General features: G+C 50.9%; 1 protein-coding gene across 8 annotated transcripts in view; it reads left to right on the top strand.

The window, feature by feature from the left end:
• The window catches only part of LOC144150845 (uncharacterized), a 173,214-nt gene extending 150,519 nt beyond the window's left edge, over positions 1-22,695 (top strand). For 5 of the 8 annotated variants that reach the window (XM_077682207.1, XM_077682204.1, XM_077682200.1 and 2 more), the window contains exons 2-6: positions 11,202-11,363; positions 12,056-12,297; positions 12,750-14,976; positions 20,433-21,235; positions 22,217-22,695. In XM_077682207.1, coding sequence (XP_077538333.1) covers positions 11,219-11,363; positions 12,056-12,297; positions 12,750-14,976; positions 20,433-21,235; positions 22,217-22,429 — 3,630 coding nt within the window. In that variant the 5' untranslated portion in view covers positions 11,202-11,218 and the 3' untranslated portion in view covers positions 22,430-22,695. Of the gene's footprint in view, positions 1-1,165; positions 1,584-6,014; positions 6,541-8,150; positions 9,736-11,201; positions 11,364-12,055; positions 12,298-12,749; positions 14,977-20,432; positions 21,236-22,216 lie in introns of those variants that run through there. The other 3 variants (XM_077682205.1, XM_077682206.1, XM_077682203.1) reach the window with 3 other exon arrangements.
• Positions 22,696-23,266: the final 571 nt, after the last annotated feature.

Below are 23,266 nucleotides of genomic sequence, written 5' to 3'. Positions count from 1 at the left end.
GTTGTTGTAGTTCGCAACGCTAGTTACTCCCATGCGAACAACCCACCACGCCGGTTCGTTCGCGTGAAAGTAGCTGCAATTCCCCGCATGCTTAGGTCTCCGTTATTCCGGGGTAAAAACTAAAACCTATACCAGTCCTGGTGCCCGATGGGCTCGCGCTTTCTTATGAACGTTTTCAGTTGCCAAAATACCGCCCCTAGGAGGCTATAGTTCTTATAAGCCGAGAGTTAATAAATGAGATTGTTGAATGCCTGATATGTCATTATCGTCTGATCGCTGCACTTCCAACCATAGCCACCCACTTGGTGACAAGCGATTCCCTTTCCGTCACCCCTTTTCCCCGACTCTTATGGGCACAGATAATACGCACATTTTGTTGACGTCATTTAACACGCGCAACTTATTGCATTGTCGCATGTTGCACTATGGACCAATCGTTGCAATGGCGTTTGATTTGGTACTTGCTGTCCAGGCGTGCGTAAGAATGATTCGTCTTCCCGCGTGCATACACCCGTAACAAACGTGTGGGTGTGCGCGCGTGGATGCGTGCGAGCACCGAGACGCTTCCTTGTGTCAAACATCAGATCCCCCCCCAAGAATCTACGCTCCTCGTGTACTCGGAGCCCCGCGCTGACACACAATACTAGTGAAGACTTGGCGCGTGCCCAAAACGATACCAGTGCGACAACATGGAGGTGCAGATCGATTCCGGCTTTTGTGTCTCCCGAGAAATGCATTTCCCGCCCACAGCACTCACTGCCGTTATCAGTGAACGGATAACATTAGCTCCTGGCAGAGCGAGCCTGCGCGGTTTGTACGGCGGCCCCGTAGCGCTAATGCCTCGCTTATGCACACTTTTGAGTCGCAGTTATTTAAATGCGGGCATCTCTTATTTGCATGGTTCGTTTAATCCCCTCGGACTGTACACTCACAGGAGGCGGGGGATTCGAACCTACGGCTCTCGAGGTTCCGAAAGCGACGCGGTGTTCTGTTAAAGGCTATCTGCACGTGACCCGGCGTGACCGCGGAGCGGAAACGGATCTGGTTGAGCGAGACACAACAAGGTTCTCCTCTCGGAAGCGTGCGGCGGAGGTTTTCAAGCCGCGTGCCTTCGGCGCTGCTGCTGACACGCGCATCGTTTTGTGTTTGCGCGGCTCGGCGGCATTAGCACACAATGGGTCGGCGCGCCCGGCTGACTTTTAGGGAAGCGCCCGGAACCGTCGGATAACCCGAGTGACGCACTGCGGGTGGCTTCAGACGCGCTTCCCATTAGGCCTGACCTGGCTTCGCGACGGACCAAATTTTCCACCGGCGAGCGGGTGCGATTTTTGTGACGAGTGCATTCGCCCCACTGTGCGCAGCAAGGCTAGGCGTGTTGGAACGTCGTGCGGATGCCGCGCTCGCTTGTCGCGCGTTAATTGCGTAACGCGGCGCATCTCGTGACGTTCGACTCCCCTTCACTCTCTCTCTTCCACTTCGCCTTCACTGTTTGTGGTGCGCGGGTTGTCATGTGCGCGATCGGGAATGTTGGCGGCGTAACGCGCGCTTTGTGACTGGAAAGAAAGGATCCGACTTACCGACAGGTATGTCTCCACTGACGTTTGCCGCTAATGTATGCCCAGATATGTTGAAGAGTTCTTGGCGGTGTCAATGTGTACGAATGCCGACGGTTTCGGCGAATCTTTTCTGGGGCCTTAAGTGCCTCGATAATCGGGCATTTATATGCCAACTGTCTACAGACCTGCCCCGTTATCAACGTGTCGATTAGAAGGTGAAATGAAAGTAAAGCAAAACCCATCTTACGTGCCTAACTCTTTACCGATTTTTATCTCACTTGCCAATATACAAAGCGGCATAAACGCACCATGCCACATTTGAAGGAGCAGATGCCCGTTGTTCTCTCGTTATTTGTTTCCCAGCCTCGCTCCCAAATTTTTCATTTGTCATCGTAGAACCATTCATCGTGAGTTTGCCGTTTTTATAGTTTTTTGTCCGTCCCTGCTTTTATTCTATATAAGTTTGTTCTAGTTGTTTGCACCAGCTTTGCTTAAAGGGGCCATGAAGAGAAAACACAAGTTTGGTTCATTCAAAAGATTGCCTCGTTAGAATCATGCTGACACCACTTTTAACGTAAACTTCGCTGAAATAAGCTATGTAATTAGGAAAAAAGGGAATGGTCATGCGACCCACTAGCTCATTTCCCGCAACAGAACCTATGATGTCATACCAGCCAGCTATGCGATTCGCGGAGGCCGGCAAAAGCAAACGCAGATTAGCCATACTTATAAGCTTGCCGAACGAGCTATTTGCGCTTAAATTTAGGGCACATTCTTTTTAAAGCAGTAAGAATGGAGGGACAAACAGTGGAAGTTACGAAATCACACGTAAACATAGAAGTACCGATGCGTACTGCTGTTGGTACTGCGCGCACTATGCTTGGTTCATCTACACAGGACTGCGGGGCTTTGGGGTTTAACGCGCCGACGCAACGTAGGCGGTGAGGCACACCGTAGTGAAGGCCTCCGGATTAATTGTTACCACCTGGCCATCTTTACCGTGCACCGAAATCTCGTGCACAATGGCCTTTTTTGCTTTTCGCTTCCATCAGAAAAGCGGCCGCCGCAGCCGAGAATCGAACCCGCGACCAACGTTCCCGCGACCTCGTGCCTTAACCTCGCGCCTCGTGCCTTAACCTCGCGACCTCGCGCCTTAACCACTGAGCCACCGCGGCGGGTATCTTAATGGCCGATTGACACAAGCACGGTGTCTTACGTGACATTATTTGTCGAGCGAGCACTATATATCTCACGAAACGATTATTTTTTTCCTGAACAAGAACAAGCCAGGTTTAAATACGGTCAAAAACAAACAAAAGGCAGAAAACGGCTTGCCATGGTATACGGTGGCGCCATGCAGGTTTACTAACGGTAAACAAGGCTTCCCAATTGGCTGCAGAGCGGTCGGTTCCTGTGATGTCATTGCGGACCACGAAAACGCACGATTTAGCGGGAAAATAAAGATTATAACTTAAATTAATTAATTTCTCAGTGAGTAAAGCATCGTTTGCATCCGGTCAAGCGCTGGGGGCACTATAAAACATGAAATCTTTCGAATAACAAACTCGTATAATGGCTTCATGGCCCCTTTAAGGCTTCCTTCAGGCACGATCACTTTCATTTTTGTAGTCGTAGATGGACGAATGAGAAAAAGGGGAACAGAATGCGGAAGTAATGGCAGGGACGGAGGCTAACTATACTCGGCAATAGCTTATGCAGTGTGTCACTCCGGCGAAGCGACGGCCCGGATGACAACGCGCGCTCTTGTTTTAAAAGGAGATTGCGCTTAATGCATGACATCGCCTGCTTTTTTGTTCGAATAGTTTGTTTGTCGTCGATGCCGCAAGTTATAATCAGATTAAGTCTTGAAAATCACTGAAACGACTCGCCTCATGTTCAAAGTACTCGCAGTACTGCGCGCTTTGCGCCGCGCGCAGGCACAGCCGGCTACGGTGATGAAGCGCAGTGGCAACTCCCGTTGTCGTCCTTAATAAGTTGTACACGAGTATAGGCGCTGCCCCTTGTTGATTTGCACAGAAATGGGGGCAGTGGTGCTGTTGGGGTCGAAAAATGCATTTCTTTAAAGGAGTTTCGTGCTCGGATCCATGGTTTGTTCAAGAGACATCAGGGGAAGTCTGGAGTATCAGAGTGGAGACGCATGCGCACTAACAGCGTCTCTGAAAGCGTCTACAAGCGTCTACGTGGGTTGTGGTATCGAGTAGAAAAAAAGAAGACCCTTGGCCGCATTTATGGAAAGTCACAGAATCGGCAAAACTTTCCCTATAATTGTCTTCAGGTAGCCTATTTTAATTGCTGAAGTACCTCTAGAACAAATAAAAACGGTCAACATAACTAGGTAACGTCACAGTTGAAAGGTTCAAAAAACTCTACCGTAAATTGAGAGGCTGAGCTTTACGGATGCATGTGCTACGTTGATTAGTTATGCTTTGATCGCTTTGCATTCGTCTTTAATCTCATGCTGTCGTGCGCCCTGTATGCGAGCAGTCGTGGCTGTCGCTCAAATGACAAGTTTGGCTGCGTGCTGCGGGCGGCCACTTTCCTCCTACGAGCGGCCGCCTTGAGCAGTGTTGGTCACGCAACGCGCAGCCTGTCACAGCACAGCCAGTTGAACTTTGGCCTCCCGTCTCACTCAGCTCAGCGTATTCGAGGAAACTGAGAAGCCGAACGAGGGCTCGGCAGGCGGGCGCGGTCTCTGAAGGCAGTGATAGGCGCGCCAGCAGCAAGGGATTAGGGAAGGGAACGCGATATAAACGGCAACAAAGGCAGGATCCTGAGTGTCCAGCTCAATCGCAGGTAGATAGATGCACGCACACCCGCAGTACTTGAGTTCGCTCAGAGGAGGCGCCCCACCCCTGGTGATTGCACCGGCAAAGACGTACACTACAGTAAGCCTTGCTTATAACGAAGTCTTCCTAATAGGAAACTGGCTTTGTTATCAGAGATCATTTCTTACAAGCGAGGTTATTTGTACCCCAGTGGTGACCGTGAAACACTGCGAATCAGGCAAGATTTTGAATAAAGTGTTTTCGTTATAACAAAATCGCTTTCATCTTGGGGAACAGCGCGAAATGTCCTGTTCACTTCTTTTTTTTATTGGGTCCCTGTTATTTCGCGCTGTTCCCCAAGATGCAAGTGCGCTAACTAGACCAACCCACCACCCTGCTAAAGTCGCTTCATTTTTGCATTTCTATGTTCGCGGTAAAACTTTATTTTCGCGTTAAAAAACTCATCAAACAAAACAATTCTATTATAAGAAAATCGCTTCTTTTATGAGCTTTTTAACAAGTTTTCACTGTATACCAATGGCGAATACGCTGGGGGGGACGTCCTCCCAACAATGCAGCGAAAGTCGTAGATCATTAGCTTCTTTCTACAATTCACTGCCCAGTGTATATTTTCCGCAGTATTTGACTCTGTTCGACATTTCTCCTTTCTCCCGTGGCATTATGGGAGTGTACTGGCGGCGGCTGGTATTTTCCTTCGATATTCCCAAGCCCTTTGATGGCGCCCGCGGGTCTGCTTCACAGCGATTGGTGGGAATGGTTGAAAGTGCGATAGGAGAGGGGGCCAATGAAGATGCCCAGCGTACAATTTAATTATGGAAGTGTGATCAGTGCTCACGCGGCACGATCATGGCGTTTTTCAGTACCGGATAACGCCGCGCACGAATGCACCCACTGGTTCATTTGAAACCGAAGTGGGCCTCGGTGCATTAAACCCCACAATCATCACAATGAAGGTTTTGTCAGTCAATAAAGTCCATAACTTCAATTAATAATAACACCCCCGAAAGTTCGCAGTTCGCACATTCGATCATTCACACCTGTGAAGCCGGTTATGAGAGGCGTGATTATATATATATATATATATATATATATATATATATATATATATATATATATATATATATATATATATATATATATATATATATATATATATATATAGCGAATCAGAATAGGAAATGAGGGGCTCGTTGAAAATTTCTGTCTTATTTCTGTCTAATAAGGTTAGTAGAGACAGAGACAAACGAGAAGACGTAGAAAATAAAAATAAGTTTACTGACTTTTAATGGTTTTAACGGTTTTAAGGTTTAACAGACCACGAAGACAAAATACAAGTTTGGTTCATTACAAAGACTGATTTCTCCCGATAACAATGATATCGATTGTATCGCGTACTTCAACCAAATGGAGATATATTAAATAAGACAGATTCAGCTGTGGCGATACCACTTTCTGGCGAGTCCTCTCCCTGAAACGTCAGTAAACTTATTTTTATTTTCTACGTCTTCTCGTTTGTCTCTGTCTCTACTAACCTTATTTGTTTTCCTTATTTATTTTAGCTAACGGCTCCCTTGAGCTCAGGAGTGCTACGTTTCAACAATAACCACGCGGTGACTCCGTTCGCCGTTTACGCACTCCGTGTGACGCAATCGCGCGGCGGCGCCGGAACAGCGTTTCTGCTTCTCTTCTTCGGCCCGCGCGGGCAATTCTGTCTTCCGCAAGGACTCGCGCATAAGCGTCAATAAAAGTGCCTATCGCACGCGCTCGGCGGCCCGTCGTCGCGCCAGCGTCCTCGCTTATCTCTGCTCCCTTGACGTCGCTCTTCTGCCGTGCGAACGCATTGTCGACGCTTTCTGGCGTACTCTCGCGTGGGTGGACGCGACGGTGACGGCTTGCGGGACGACGGCTTCCTGTGGCGACAATCAAAATTGGAGCTCCCCTGGGGCGGCAGAGGCGTCGTGGAGCACGCGTCGTCGGAGGACCCGCAGTCTTATAAGTACTATGAGTGCGGCGTTCGCGAAGGCTTTGTGCGCTGTCTTCCGCCGTATGAATCGCGTGGCGTGGAACGGGCTGCCTTAGTTCGAGACCCTCCTCCGCCTGAAGTGCAGTTTGAAGAAACGCGCGAGCTCCTCGAAGAATACAGCGTGATGGCACTGCTTGGGATGGTCAACTAGATTGTACGTATCCGTGTACATAATGCCGCAAACGTGTGCGTGTGTTTTGTCTGATGTTCATAACTATACTGATTTGCGAGTCCTGTTTGTGGTATTGTTAAATCTTGGATCCGTAGATGACTGCATTTTCCAGCGCAGACGCGCACTTACTCGCCGTATACGCTGTGGCGGACATTAATTTTTAATTATGGCTACCAGCCCTGATGGTTTTATTTATATGCGCTCCTCTACGGCTTCCCAAATAAGGGGCCGACGTCTCTGGCAAATAGCGCGCGCGTTTTGCTTTCTAGTTACAGGCAATTAGTAGGTTTTTATAGCGCCTTCGTTTTCTGCAAAGTTTTGTGCGTTTGCTATTTGTGCAACTTGGGCGCATTCGCGCTGCATTTGTAGGTAACCGGGGCTCGCGCAATTTTTTTTTTTTAGTTGTGTTGTCACCGGGTGTATTCATTGAAAATGCTATTTTGGGGTCCCTCGTGACTGGTATTCCCATTGCAGGCGCTAAAATTAACATACTGTAATTGATAAAAAAAGAACACATTTAGTTCACTGAAGATCCATGACTCCCTCTGAGGCGCCACTTGAGGTGCCACCAGTTAGTTTACACACTTCGGTGTACCAAATCAAGTTAAGGCAGTATTAAGCAGTGTTCATGTACTCTAAGAGGATAGAGTTAGATAGTTATAAATAAATTCTCCACTGAATGTTTTACCCTGTTACCGCTTAGCAACAGCACTTTCGCTTCTTTTCGTCTAACCGCGTTTTATATTCCCCGACGCGGATTCTGGCCATTCAAAACCCAGACAACCGGTGCTCGATTGGGAAACGGTGTTAACGATAAAGCCAGCCGTTATCGCGGCGCTGCTTCCAGCAAAATAAACCGGCCCAGTGCCGACAAAGCTCGCCCTTTCTATTTGCCCGATTGTGCCCCGAGAGCTGCCCTGTCGGCAAAGGTCACTCGAAATCGGGCGCTTGTCTTTTTAGTGCTAGTTTTTTTCTTTCTTGGGGGGGGGGGCATTTTTTAATACAAAATTCCAATAAAAAGCGCCCTGTAATGGTTTGCTTCTTTCTCCCCGAGGCAACGGGAGTTTAGTCGACTTCACTGGAACTTCAGGATTCTCCTTGGGGTTTACAACTGAAACATGGCGGCTTTTAGGGACGCCTATGTCGTCGCGGAGTAAACAGGCGTGTCTATTCCTAGCGCACGTGCCTGATTTGGAAGAGTATTTTGTTGTGCCACGGGGCGCGGCTTTTCAAAAGTTCGAGCAATGATAGCCAGCCACCTCGCCTCTTGACAGGAGATGGTTTCTGAACGTAAAGAGCCCTGCCTTGCATGCTGTTCTTATTTGATTAGAGTCCAAACAAGGTCTTACAGCGCATAGAATGACAGCTCTTCTTGATGGAGCCGACAGAGCGAGACAGCGTAATGGCCTTTTTGAGCGCACCCCAACGAAAGTTGCCGCTGACGCAACCGAGGCTGCATAACCGCGAAAGCGGCCAACGACGAGAGAGCGGCGTGGCCGTGTGCAAGAGCAAGAGAGAGAGAGGGGGGGGGAGGTTTAACGGACCATGAAGACAAAATACAAGTTTGGTTCATTACAAAGACTGATTTCTCCCGATAACAATGATATCGATCGTATCGCGTACTTGAACCAAATGGAGAAGATATTAAAGAAAACAGATTCAGCTGTGGCGATACCACTTTCTGGCGATTCCTCTATGCCATCACAGAATCTTGTTTTTCCGATTTACGGTTGCTGACCTGGGCCAAGGCCAAGAAAGGTGACTTGGTGATTGTTTCGTTTTCTCGCATCACTTGAATGCCAACGCGCACTTCCCAGTTCCCTATATGTTAGTGCTGGCTCATACTACTCCACTCCTGCCCAAACTACGTCCCTGTAGCGCGAAATTTTAATGTTTTCCAATATGTCTTGCGTTTTCCCGCGGTTAATAAAACGTCCATCGTCGCTGCAATCGAGCTGAGTGAGTTAGCAGAGGCTACTAGTTCTTTCAAAATAAAAAAAAAAGTTGTATTTTGTCTTCATGGCCCGTTTATGAATACTGAAGAGTCATCCCAGAAAGCCTAAGCGTGGCCGGCTGAGCCGAAGTCGCTCTCATTAGTCATACTAACAGCAGGCGTTCATTAACGACATTGGTTATAAACCCGCCGCGGTGGCTCAGTGGCTACGGCGTTGCGCTGCTGAGCCCGAAGACGCGGGTTCCATTCCCGGCCACGGCGGCCGCTTTTCTGGCTGAGGCGAAAAGCAAAAACTTCCGTGTGTACGAGATTTCGGCGCTGGTTAAAGATCCCCAGGTGGTCAAAATTGATCCGGAACCCTCCACTACGGCGCGCCTCATCGCCTGCTTTGCATCGGCGCGTTAAACCCCACAATCAATCAATAATTGGTTACAAATCGCTCACGGGTTCAATATGATAAAAAGAAAGCTTCGGCACGATGCACTTTTCGTCGTCGTTAATTGAAAAACCACTGTCACGATTGTTTGTTCCACGGTCCAGCAGCGGGGATTCGCCCCAGTACCGACCTCCCGGAACGGGCCGTTCTTTCTCGGAGCTCTAAGATGTTGCATCTTCGCAGCGCAACCGAAACGACCTGACGTTACGAGGTGATGCTCGGCACAAGACAAAGGCTGGGTATTTTCGTAAGCGGGTGTGGTGCGTAGTGTACACACGCGGCGTCGTCTTCTCCTCTCCGCGGGGTTAACGAGACGACCCTCGCCCCAACTTGGCAATCGACACGCACTTGCGGGGCTTCCCTGGACTGTCCCGTCGCGGGCCGTCACCTGCCGCAACTCGCACACTCGCTTGCCCGCTAGCGTCGCGTGGGCGATCGCACACATACCGTCGAGGGGAAAGGAACGGATCCACGAGCAGCTTCGCCCTCCCCGCGATTCGCGACGCGCTTTCCTTGCCGGCTGGCGCGGTGATCGCAGTTCCGTTCGGACAACAAGGATAACTGGAGGCAAGAAGTTCCCCTGGCCCGCGCGCGATCGTGTGCCACTGGGATACGAGACGCTGGCCGCGCCGGAGTCGAGCTCGTCGGGCAAGCGCGAAGACGATTGCGTCCTGTACGTGTACGGCGTGTGCGTGTGAGGCGCGGGAGCTGCGCACCCCGTCGCCGTCCGTCTTCAAGATGAGCAGAATCTACCTGATCATACACGTACGCCACAACATGCGCAAACGTGAGTGTTCTCTCGTATACCATAGCTTGCAACGGGAGAGTTGGCTTTCGACTCGCATCGCGGACGCTGGCTGGATCTTCTCGAATATATGAGAATCATGCGGAGAATGTGTTATTACCGTTTAGGAACTGTAATAGCTTTTAAGATAGCAAGCCCCGCGTTGCTCTGATTGACGCCAATTCTGCTTAAAAAACCCGACTGTACATTTTCCATCGACTTTTGTCGTCGATTTTTACCCCTACCGCTTACCTTGAAACAACCTGTCCTCGTGCTATTCTTTGACACGTGCGAACCATTGAGCTCTATTTCTAGTCATCGATGGCGCGCGTTGCTCAGTCGTAGCGTGGCTGCTTGTTCTGTTTACGCTACTTTCCCGCCTCGGAATACCCGTGTACGCCCTGTTCTAAAATTTGCTGACGTCAGCTGGGCTCGGCGTTTTAGCGTCGGCTTGTAAGCGACGTACACGCCCGCAGCAGCTGCTTTGCTGCTGCAGCGACTGGCACGCTGTCAACCCGGCAACGTCGTATAGTGCGGGGGGGAGGTACTGTTCACGACGCTACGTTTGGAACTCGTGGGAGCGATTTACAGCACTCGCCTGCTGGGCGGGTAGAGGCCGCGATATTGGTGAAATGTGTCGTATCTTTGTGCCAGGGTGGTTTCCGGTTTTCTTTCAATAGGTTTCTGGTGGGCTGTGACGTAAGTTGTCTAAATGGTGCCTGCGCGCGACTTATTCGCGACTTCCATCATACCCCGTGGCAGCCTGTCTTCGTGCCGCCGGTGGAGCGAGGAAAGTAGCTGCTTTCGGCCCCTTAATCGTGCTGCGACGCCGAGGCGCACCGCCTCCGCCAAGTGAGAAAAACGGCCATTTCCCGACTGTCGTCGGATGTTCGCAGATACTGCGCATTCACTGGCGAAGTTAGTTCTTTCGCTCGCGCCGTCTGTCTCAGTGTAGGCCGGATGCGATAGGGCGCTCCGTCTCCTTCCTCGATGCTGTGAAGGCGACGAATATCGGGATCACAACAACCGGAGCGAAATCATCGAAGACTCGGCGACTTACCCAACCGCGATTTCAGAAAGCATCTGCGAACGCTCAGTTCCAAGCAGCGCGCCTCATAGAAGCCAAGAACAAACTATCCGGCGTTATAGCTTTCCCGACTGTCGGACCAGGCGCGGGCGAAATACGTTCGGCTTCCGTTGCCAAAACCAGTCCCTTGTCTCTGGCGTTAAGCCGAGGGTCGAGGTCAGGATACTAACGCTGCGCCATCCGTAAACAGGTACACGCTCCCGAGGCGCGTTTCGAAGAGAGAAGTAGCAGCGGCGGCGGAAAGGTCGGGGACGCGACCGTGAGCGCTCGCTTTTATCAGGCAGCGAAGTGAGGTTACATGTCTCGCTCGGCGGAGCACTATCGCGCAACTGAAAGCCGCTAGCAGTTTCTCACACGTGGCGGTGCTTCTTCTCCCGTGCAGCCGACATCCTGAGCGTGATGGAAAACTACCGGCAGTCGACCCTGAGCCGGCTGACAGCCTGGTGCCTCTGGCTCGGCCACCTCATCCTGCACCCCACCAGCGCCTGGAGGTCCAGCACCCTGTGGCACAAAGTGCACCTCTTCTTCTGCTACATCCTCAGCTGTACGTGCATTTCCCGCACTTTGAGGCGCCTTTAATCTATGTCCGTGTGCGACTACTAGGCCTTTCGGAGCATTTTTTGGGTGCTAAAGTTGTCACCACTGTCACAGGACATGCTCGGCTTGGCACTCGCATCGGTTGGCGGCGGAAATTCGCGATGCGGGAAGCGCTTTCTATCAAACCGCACCGCACGAGCCCAGGGGCATAGAGCGAGTGGGCGCACACATAGGGCTGTGTGTGTGTCTACACCTTCTTTGTCACTGATCTTCTGCGACGCAGTTTGAAAGTTATGATCCAGCAAGGCCGACATTTCCGCGCTTCTCGCTGTTCGGGCATCAAGACTGAAAAAAAAGCGTTGCATGCACCCGTTCCACGTGAAGGCAATAGCAGACCCACAAATGCAAGAAAATGACATCATTATGTTTAAAGAAAATCGAGTGCTACAAACGAGGACATAGTTACGATAGTTTACTGAACGATAGTTTACTGATAGTTTACAGTAAAACGATAGTTTACTGAAGACATCATTATGGCCTGGGACGTTTATACTGAGTGCTGCTATCGTCCCAATCGTCTCCTGACAACAGCAGAAGGCACTGCGGTACGCGTGCTCGGCTGAATTGGTCGCCGCAGTCGTTCCGCGATACAGTTGATCGTGAAGTGGAGCGAACTACATTGTGCCGCCTTCCTCGCAGGCATATCGGTCGGCTATCACGAGAAGAAAACTCTGCTCGACTGGGTTCGAAGCCGCGTGAAGAACTACCCCGTTCCGGACAATTTCTCCTCGGGCTGGAAGGATGGCATCCTGCTGTGCGCCCTGCTCGACTCCATGTACCCGGGCTCCTGTCCGCGGTACGACCTGCTCAACGCCGACAACTGCATCAGCAACGCGCAACTGGCCTTCTTCCTGCTCGAGAAGCACACCCCCATACGACCGGTGAGCCTTTCGATCGAGGTGCCTTCCTGAGACGAGGAACTCGGGGAAGGGGGCTGTTCGCTTATCTTGACCGTTTGTACAAAACCGTCGTGAATACCTTTTCGATGTTATGGTTTACGTGTGTGGATGAGCGAGGGGCTGAAACGGGTGGTTAATGAAAATGTGCGCGACAAATTCAGGAACCACTTAAGGCGGGGTGCCGTGCGCAAATAGGGAAATATACTATTGAAAGCCAGTGGCTAGAAAGGAGCTCTTTTCGGTTTATACTTAGTAAGAAGCCAGTGATAAAAAGTTAGTATTCAGAATCTGCTTATGAGTCCCACCAAATTTGAAAAAATGGAACGCGAAGCGGCAGGACGTGCAATGAGGGGGAATCGGAATGCATATATTCTCTGTCGGAAAATAGAGCCTTCTCATGTGCGCAATGAAATTCTTTTTCCCCTTGTCTGCAGGACATCACGGCGGAGGAATTGGCCGAGGGCAGCCCATGTATAGAAAAAGCAGTGCGTGCCATCGTGTCGCGCCTGAAGGTGATATCGGCCAAGGCGCAGTTGCAAATGGCGCTGGGAAAGCGTCCTTCGATCAAAGACGACGCAGGCGACGATTCGAGCAGCCTCGTGGCGCGCAAGAACTGCTTCGCCAAGGGCATGGGCCTCATCCTGGCAGTGCGGGGGCGCAAGGCCAGCTTCAACGTCTTCACCAAGTCGACGAGCAACTTCTGCATCGTGGTCGAGATCCGCGGGCCCGACAGCACAGTGTGCAAAGAGGTCATCACCAACAGGTCGCCCCGCCGAAAAGTAACCGCGAGGCGTCCAGAAGCCGACACGAGCGCGCCTGACGGGACCGGCAGCGACGACAAGAGAATCCTCATCGAGTACGACATTCAGCCCGGTATGGTGGCCGTCAAGTACACACCTGTTCTCAAGGGCAAGCACCAACTCAGCATCATCTGGCACGGGCAGCACGTGGCCGGAAGTCCCTTCACCGTCAACGTGGACGACTCGACCGACTACGCAGACGAGTTGCTCCTCCAGAGACAAGACTCCACCGAATCGCAAAGCTCCGAGAAGGACGACAGACTTCAGACTGCGCCCGCGAGCCCCACTTCGGCGGCTCAGCTCAAAGGAAGGATCAAGAGGCGCCGCGTCCTGCGCAGGATTGTAAACGTGAACGGCCAGGACATCGTCATCGAAGGGGACGACAGGGACAAGCTGCACGAGGTACTGCGATCCCTGTCGGCCAGCGCCAAGCAGAATGGCAGCAGCTTCATCCCGGGTGGGGACAAGCGCGTGCCGTCCGACACGTCACGCGTCGCCAAGCCCTTCTTCTCACCCGTCAGCAGTCCGGAGTCGTCCCCGGAGACCTTCAGTCGCGTCGACTACGGGCACAAATCCCTGTGGGAGGGCATGAAGCATGGTCCTTCGAAGCTGGCAATGCCGGAGATTGTCGTGTCCTCGTTCAGCCAGAATGCGAGCGAAGAAGAGCAGACCCCTGAAGTTGCCGAGGAGGCTTCTGCGCCCGTCAACCCGTGCTGCTCGCTCAGTGGGAGGGCTTCCCCCAGCGGCGCAGTGACCCCGACTGGAAGGACATGTCTGTCCGGAGGGGCTTCTCCCTGCGGTGGAGTGACCCCAACTGGACTGTCCGGGAGGGCGTCGCCATGTGGGAGGATCTCTCCATGCGGATTTGACCTTCAAGCCACGGAAGCAGAAGAACCCAATGATAGGTCCACACGTGCACCAGCTGTTGCGACTCATCCCGCGGTGATGTTTTTTTCTGATGTCTTAGACCAAGCTGAAACACTAAAGTACGTGGTGTCCACACCAGAGCCTGCTGCGTCGTCGCCCTCTCCAGAAGAACTTGTAGCAGGCGTTACCGCTTTCATCGAAGCGGAAGCAACCGCAGTGTCTGCAGACGCTGCCGATTCGTGTGAAGCAGAAATTTGCCGAAAGCAGCTTGCGCGGACCCTGTCAATAATATCCGAGGAGAGTGACAAATCGCCAACAGATCAAGTTGACCCGCCCGAATCCATCGACGCCACCGATAAGAAGGAAGCGTCGCCCTCGGATAAAGGGTCCACTGCCGAAACAGAGCAAGAGACCCAACAACCTCCTCAAGCTACTTCCAATGATCCTCTTGACTTCAAGACAGCCCCACGATCATCCGTTCTCGAGAGGGCCAGATCGTTGGAGAGTTACAGCCTCAAGACGCCACCTGTACAGCGGCAACTGTCTCAGTCCGAGCCCCCTTCGCAACAAGCGCCCCTATCAAAGCTAGACGAGCTGTATCTTGACACAGTGAAGTTGAAGCAGTTCTTCGCGGAGAACTTCAAGACTCCCGCGCAGACCATCAGCCCAAAGGACAGCTTCGTCCCCGTTGGCAGTGGTGACGAGTTTGTGCCAGTCAAGGACAGGGTCAAAGTGTGGGAAGACAGGCAGAGCCCGTACCAGTCGCGCAGTCCCGAACTGGCCTCCCCTCGCGGCGGCGAAAGCAGCAGCAGTGTGCGACAAGGCACCGAAAAAAGGTTTAGGGTGACGCCAATTGCTCCTCCCTCCTTCAGCAAGGCGAACGAGCCCGATTTAGTCAAGGACGCTATCCTTCCGCAGGCGGGGCGGCGCCATGCCGCGCGCCAAGTGGACAGTGCCCAAGGTGCGTGCAGCAGTCAGCCGTCAGAGGACAAAGGTACGAGCGCGGCGGATAAGTCGTCGTCATCGTCGTCGTCGTCGTCATGTTGACTTTGTCCCGCGATGCTGTGCAAAGTGGTGACTGTTCGTATACTTGTGTGTAAGTTTGTTTATGTGTCAGTGATCAAATTAGTCAACCCCCGTCGTGACTGTCGTCGTCTCGATGTCTTTTCGTCTGTGTTCACTTGACCAAGAGGGGAGGACCGTGCACATCCTCGAACGTGACTCTCTGCATTTACTAAGTCATCAAGAGAAGACTGAGATCGTGACTCGCCTTGCCGTCCATGTCTGTCCATTGTGTGCTACGTCCGTCTTGGCAAGGTACGTCCGTTATGCTGTCCTGTCACTTGCTTGTTTGGTGACGTTTCATTGTAGTGTTTCTTCGTTGTGAACTAATTGTCCGGTGAAATAAAACAAACAGAAAAAAGGAACTTTACCGTATGCAGCTGTCAAGATCTGACAAAGGCAAAAGTCACGTCATTCAAAAAAAAAGTTACTTGTTTACCCAAACACACAAGCATGCAGCGTTCTATCACTCCCTCCCTCCCCACTCTTTCTCTGTAGCACGTAATACCATCTTTGGTACGTGGTTTGCGCGTGCAGTTTTCCTGTCCTTGTCTTTCGACAGGACAGGCTGATTATTAAGTGCGCATTCATGAACAACCGACAGCAGTCAGCAGACGAAGGAGCAATAACATATCAACACGACGGGTCACCTTGTCAGAGACAGACGTCGTGTACGGGTAATAAGCGCCGGCGAGGATCGTGTTAGGCAATGTACGGCTGGTCTAATAACGCGTCAAGGAATGACGCGCGGTGCACATTACTTCGATGTGCCACGAGGCGCGACCAGGTGACACGTGCGCTCAAAGAGCAGCGCCGTCGGGTAAAGCGCAGGGCGTGTAACATCGACTTATGGTACTCACGAGGAAATGTTCGGCAGCTTTGCGAGTAATTGAGGAAAGCCCGGGCCGTCTTGTGCACTTTGCGGTACACTTCTTGTGGCGATTATGACGTCCCCTGCATGAACCGACTCGTGTGTCGTCGCGTACGCAATGTCACGCGGCTGAAACTGCGTCTCTGGCGGAGCATGACATGACGTGTGCACTCACGATCGTCCATCAAGCGGGGGAGCAAGGGAAGTGGGTAGAGAGATTCGCCCAAGCCATTCGCTGGCAGATACCGCACGGTGCAATTATTTCTGCGCGCTGTCATGACTGGTCTCGAAGGCAGTCATAATATAAGCGGTGAGAAGACAGGCAGATGGGTAAGAAAGGGAGAAGTCTATGTTTATCTATGTTTACGAGCACGTAAAGAAAATGACGGAAAAGAAATTGCCAGGTGATCACGCGTCGTGATCAAATTGACGTCACGATCTAACCGACAGTTTGTTATCTCGACTCGGCACGACTGTCATTTGGTATATGGGCGCCAAGCTACAATGCAACGAAGCCTTGAATATATCCAGGAGAAATGAGAAAGAACGGGTGAGGAGGGCACGCAGAACAGGTGGTGTATGTGGGTGTCACGTGACCACCTCTCTCATTGGCTGACGCGCTGTACCTCGCCTCAACCTATTTCGGAAAGAAGCACGAGTTCAGAGGCTTCAACTTGCCTGCTGTAGAAATAACTTGCGCGCCACAAATACGACCCGATCGTTTTCAGGCACGCCGACACAAATTCTGGGCAACTGGCGCGGTGATAATGCATCGTATCGCCTTCTGTCCGGATTTGATAAGATCAGCCGCATCCTCCACACCACTGAAAATTTTTTTATGTACACCTGTTATATAAACGTGGCAGCAGTTCGCACATCTACGAGATAATGTGGTAAACACCCTAAACACCTCTGACCTAAAGAGCACGCTATTTCGCCCTATAAAGTTTAGATACGCAGATACACATTTAGACGGGCAGTTATCATGAAGTTTCATATGACAATTCCAAGTCTGTCTACAAGCCAACGTTAGGCACTGGGGCGTGTCTGATTACTTGCTGCGTTCGTTTCGTTTGCCCCAGTCCGTGATCGGCATGAGGGCACAGGCTCGCTGCAACTCTCACTAAAACGTCTCACGAGCCTGTGCTTAGACAAAAGATACGGTGCATTCTGCGGCGTAGCAGACCTCTCTGACGATATAAATAAAATAAAATCCGGTTAGGCAACAACCGCATAATCAATCTGGTGTGTACTTGTCAGACTTCCCTCAAAATTTCATTAACAGAAAAAAAAGCTAGCGTGTTTGTATGCTACACATACACGCCTACGTAATGGTTCTATGCAAAAAAAAAAAAAATGCACGTTGAATTTTGCGTAGGAGTTTGTACGCTGGGCATTATTTTAATGCGACGCAGTCTGTTTACTTCTGCACTTTGGGGTGTTGCCGGACTATAGATAATAGCCTTTTACGCCGAGCACCAACTCCTGAAAAGGGCACACCACTGCACAGCGCTTCTTTTGGTGGGGAAGCAAACCTAACTGCGAATCGTACTCCTACAGGCTCTACCAACACTCACAGTACTCCCTTCTGCAGGATTTCCTTCAGCAGCGAAGCTGTTTAGCAATTCGTTTATTCCGACGTTTCACAAACCGCAGTAAAACAGTATAAAGAAAAGAAATCACTGGCACCGGCAGGATTCGAACCTGCGTCTAGTAGATCAATGGAGGTAAAGTCAGTTGTCTTACCCACTCGTCTACGACCTTTTTTTTTTTTTCTTTATTTCCGGTCTTCGACAGTACAACACAACACAAAGCAACAAGGCCTTCATGCCATGGTGGGCTGGCGTTGTCTTTCAAAATTCCCTAAGTGTGGCGAGGGGTTCCACCCTTGGCAGCCACTCGGGAGCAGAAGACTTCGCTCTATGAACTTCAATAAACTGGGATACACTTTCGCGGAAACATTGTCGCGTCGGCCGCGCGTCTACATCACAGTTGAGCCATTCCATGCGCGAGCGCCAAATACTACGGAAAGTCAAACCGCTTACTCACTCGGCTGTGACTGTGGGGAGAGGAATCACCCCGCTGCTCGACACAGAACGCGGGATACGGTGCACGTTGCATCTAAGGGCACCTAGTTTAAGTGTGCGCGTTCCGTTCATTCGTTCTGCTTCTTCGATTCGCTTATTCTTGGCCGTTATAGCAACAAAGTAGAGGTCGTTGCGGCAGCGAAGAAGAAGCAAATCGGTGCAATTGTGGACTTAAACCATCTTAATGGTCGTGAAGGTTGCGTAAAGCATCGCTACCTTCAAGTCTTACGCGTTAATGTGAGCTTCCTTCATTTTTTCCTGTAGGGATCTTGGGTCCTGTGGAGGGATCAGTGGATTTCTGTGAGGTAACAGCGAGTAATTCTCCCAAGACAAACAATGCTTCGCATTTCAAGGCAGTTAGCGAAAACGAATTTTACCTGGAACGTTTGTGCCATGCATCAGTCGGGACACGTCAGATAGTTTCCTTGTCAGGACGAGATACTGCAGCGCTCGTGTCTGTTTGCCGTCTGTCTGTCTGTCCAAGTTTTGCGCGCTGTTTCCCAAGGCGCCATGTGTACCCTGCTGGCCCGACGACAAGCTTTAGATCGTTTCCTCATTGCAGTGCACCGAATTTTTCAGTAACCTACAACAAACAAATGCCACAAGAAACGTAGTTCTCGTTCAATGCAACCAAGATGCGATCCACACAACAATTACCATACACTCTTTAAAAAAAAGGTCGCGATACTTACTAACAGAACACTAGCGAGTTACTTGTCCCAGTATAAATTATGTACTTAGCGCCTTTATTAGCTGGCCATGCATAACGCTGTAAAAAGCTACGCGTGACATCTGCTGAGCGCGCAGCACGACATAGACGCATTCAACACGCCTGTACCACAAGTAGACAACGAACATATAAATTGAGCAAGAAAACCAACGGGATGCACGAGGAGAGCGAGTACAACTTAGTTACCTTAGAACTACATCTGCTCTTCTTGCTTTTATAAGCCAGCAGCGGAAAGTCGTCTGATAGAGTCGGTGGGCTTGTCGCGAAAATCAAGTATTTTAGCGATAACTTTAGAATTATGCATTTTACTCTGAGCGTATACAAGTCAGCATGTTGATTAGCAAAATCTTTTCAATCGTGATTTGGAGTGGGAAAAGTGCTGCAGTGATTATGTTCAATAATTCATATAATTTTGTACTGTCAGTGAATGTTAGTATCTAACGAGCAGCAGTTACTAAGTGCACGGTCTAGACTAGTAACGGTTCCACACTTAGTGGCAGGGCCTACGTACCGTTCTGGGGGGGTAGTAAATTTTGTATGGAGTTAGTAAATACAGCTGTTACCACCTATTTATGAGCTTTTTTTGTTAAGAGTGTATGTAATATGGGATGCTGCCCGTATGTGGTAGCATGTCTTAAGCCGTACCAAAACTGCTCCTCCTATTGCCTTGTAGCGTGTTGCATAGCCATTGCGCTCCATGCTTCCAGGACTACATGCAGGTTATATTAACCGCTACTGACCCCCTTTTTCTCTTTACTACTGCGACTCTACGATTGCTATACAGCACTGAGATACTCGGCGCGGCATTAAACGAAGTGCTGGTCACGAGTCCTTACTTTGACTAGACGTTAGATTAACACTTTGCCTTTTGCGTAGCATTGCAAAAGAGTAACAACGTGCTTTAACGGGAGTCTCCCGGCTAATATTGTCGGCTGCTGTAATACTGGCAACACAAAAACGCCATCTTTAGTATTATTACCATTTAAGTATGGCCGCAGTGGTGGCCACAAATTGCCCCTGTTTAGCCTCATGCGCAAAATGCGGGAATAACATAGCAGCCGACACAAGTCGCGAGAGTCTGCGAGAGTCGCCGGGATTGTTTTATTTGCCAGGACGGCCGGTTGCCAACAGCAGGCTGCAACAGTAGTCTCAGCGATCCTGACAGATCTATTCCAAAGGCAGCTAACCCTCGCAGTGTATGTAAGCCAAAAAATTATTGCATGGATCACTCCCGATCGGAACGGGGATTTACGCATACAGTGCATGGAAATTGCCAGTGCAGTTTCTATTTACGACAGCCAAATCCGTTGACCCTCTTGTTCTTGTGGAGCGAATCGGCATCTTTTTGGAGCGCTGCCGAAATAGTGCTGGTAGCAATATAAAATGATAAATCGCGCCTTCATAGCCTAAACCTCAGGGCAACGACAACCCACGCCCGAGCGCACACGAAGTTTACGGACGCGTGATGAGTCCCCACAACGTTTGGAGGTGAACAAAGAAAGCGTAATGCAATTTGTAGTTCCCTCGTATATTTTATACTTGGCACTTAATTGAAGCATTTCGTCTTTCGTGTGAGCTTGTCGACTGGCGTATTAAGAAGTGCCTCGGACACAACCAATGTGCCATTGTACCAGTACTTATTGTCTGCTTCGTCCTGCCTGACAACTTCTTTTCTCTTTTATTTTTTTTACCTTTCGCAGAGATGGCCAGAAGCAGCGACAACAACGGGCCACGGTCTACGAAGGCGCAGCGTGAACGCAGGTGCAACACGCAAGACACCCTCAGGCTTCCCGATAACTGCACACCCGAGCGCCGTCTTGACAGCGGTTGCCATGCCAGACGCGACGTAGTCGACAATCGACCCCCGAGCAAGGGCGGCTCCGGCGTGGGAACGGGTGATCCTGCCACAGCCGGCTCCAACGCTGCTGCTAACACCGCTCGCTCCACGACGCGTGCCGTCAGCTCAACGCTTTCCGCGCTGAGGCACGCAGAACGTTCCCCGTCGTCTCGAGAATCATCGCGTCGTTGCCAGCGACGACAAAACGAGTGCTACCGAAGCCCTTCGTACGACTTCTGGTTCGGAAGTGGCCACGGCGATCGACACGACTTGAGCGACGTCAACAGGAAGACCGGTCCTTCGTTACTTCGGAGGCATCCATCGATGGCGGCCGTCAGGTCAGACGAGGACGTCTCCGACGAAGAAAACGATGAGGACGGAATGGAGGACGAGGCTGGGTTCGAGAAGGGGTCCTGGTGCTCGTCGTGCGAGTCTGGCTCGGCGTACATCGACGACGCGCTGAACGAGAGCTCGCTGATGCTCGAGTCCTACGCCTCGTTCGAGCTGGTAAGGAGTTCGAGCGAGGTTGTGGGAAGCCTCTACTACGACCACGGAGACCAAGATCCGCTGGGGCTGTTCGCCGAGTCGCCTTCTCACCCTGAGAAGTGCGTGGCTTCGGGCGCATGGCTCTACTTCGGACAGGTCGGCGCCGAAAACCACTTCCAGGTGCGCACTGCTTTCTGCTCACCGTTTTCTCGGGAAAAAAGAGGGATGTAGAGAAGCCGAGGGATGCAAAGGAAAAATTATGGATGATAACTCCGATGGATGCTTTGGGGTCTGCGCTGCACAACGTGATTGCAGTTGCGTCAGATACCTGTGTTAATTTACTCAGATTCACTTGATCAATAACCCACCTTCAGCCTTTCTGATGAGTGCTTCTAAAGCAAAGTTTTACTGCTTTCGTCCAGCGATTTCGTAGAGAATGCGTAAATGACCTTTTTACCGGCGACGCACCCCCGGCGACACACCCCTCGAAGCGCATCGCGTGATTCGCCGGGACCGCTGTTGGCGCCTGCGGGCACCGACAGCGGTCGCCACCGCCGCTGCGGCCGAGGCAGCCAACCATTCCCGCAGCCTCCCATGCATGCGGCGCTGGGTCGTTTCGGGCAATGTGACTCGTCTCGCGCCCGGCGAAGAGGAACGGTGCGTTCGCCATGAATGAACGCCGCGTTCGCCCGGCCTCCTTCTATGAGCGTTGCACGGACCCGAACGGCTTTGAGACGTCGTCGGCAATGCAGCTAAATCAAAGGTTAACCAAGCGAAACCAAGACCCAACCAGACTAAGGCAAGCTTTTGCTTTGCATATTCAAGGTTAGCGGAGCTAAGCCGCAGCCATTTTTTTTGCTACGCTCGCCCGTCAACAAGGACTGTAACAAGTACAGCCGCGTGCTTCCCTATCCTTGTGACGTCACATTCCCGACCCCGCGTAACACGCGCATTTTTACGTGACATCAAAATGTGCCACAAAAACTTGCTTTCGTTAAAGCTTATTTAAACTGCAGATGTCACAGCGCTTTTCGAATTGGTACGAATTCATGCTCCCTCTAGTTGTCGGGAAAGGCCAGGACGGTACAAGTTACTCACGTGGATACGCGGTTGATATTGCAACCCTCAGCAAAACCTAATTATTTTTTTCCCTTCCCGCAGGTCAGCACGAAGGATGCGGGCACGGGTCCTCTCTCGGTCAGCGTCCAGGGTCCACACGCCGGCTCCGTCATCAAAGTGTCAGTCACCTACTGCGGGTTGGGCAACTACACTGTCATGTACAAAGTGATAGAGCCCGGATACTACATCATTCACATCAAGTGGGCCGACTGGCCGATACCGGACAGCCCAGTGATGTGCAAAGTCACCAAGTGAAACCCGCGATTCAGCAGTCAAGAAAATGTGACGCAGTGTCACCGGATCATGTCTACGTGTGCGGACATTTTCGGACGATTCATTGGTGCGCGCGCAAGTGATAGCTAAAAGCACGCCCAAACTTCGCCGCGGACGTCTTAAGTGTTTATGTATTGTGTACAGAAAACCGAGATCATCACTTTTTAATTTATTTCAGTGCACTTGAAGATGCAACCATCATTTTGACTCATTGTGAAATAAAGTATTCACGAAGTGTGCATTGCAGACAGCTGTTGTACCTTAAGTCTACATATCCACGGCGTGCAGAAGTTTTGCTGGTGGCAGTTTTGGCAAAAAACGCACTGGAAACAGGCTGGCTGCTTACGAACTCCAAGAAAACTTCAAGGTCGACGTAGGAACATGAAACTGTCGAGTACGGCGGATCAAATTGAATTGGCAGAGCTGTCAAAATTGATCAACAGAAGTTTAATGAACGACACCAGTGCGTACACCATGGCGGTGATCAAGTAAACTCTAAAGAGATGAGGAAGCTTAAAAACAGCTAAGAAGCTAGCTACTGGCAAAGACATTGTATAGGGGGGTTAAAATAAATACGATCAACGGAGCGCACAGCTTCCGACGCATGTTGCACCGTCTGGCTGCAAATCAAGTAAACTGCGCGCTGGCGCACTTCTTCGAGAGCGTTTGAGAGTGTGGCCTACATTTACGGAAAATGCTTAATCAAGAAGAGACGCCGGTCGTTAATTTCGAGGCGCCTTTTCGCGCTGCGTCGCCACTGAGCATGATTGTTGAAGGGCACCCGAATGTAGTAGATAACAGGATGCTCAGTGGCGACAG

Source organism: Haemaphysalis longicornis, unplaced genomic scaffold, assembly GCF_048455015.1.
Source record: "Haemaphysalis longicornis isolate Haplotype H1 unplaced genomic scaffold, Haemaphysalis longicornis Haplotype H1 scaffold_80, whole genome shotgun sequence".
Lineage (NCBI taxonomy): Eukaryota > Metazoa > Arthropoda > Arachnida > Ixodida > Ixodidae > Haemaphysalis > Haemaphysalis longicornis.
This window is presented reverse-complemented; position numbering and strand designations above follow the sequence as displayed.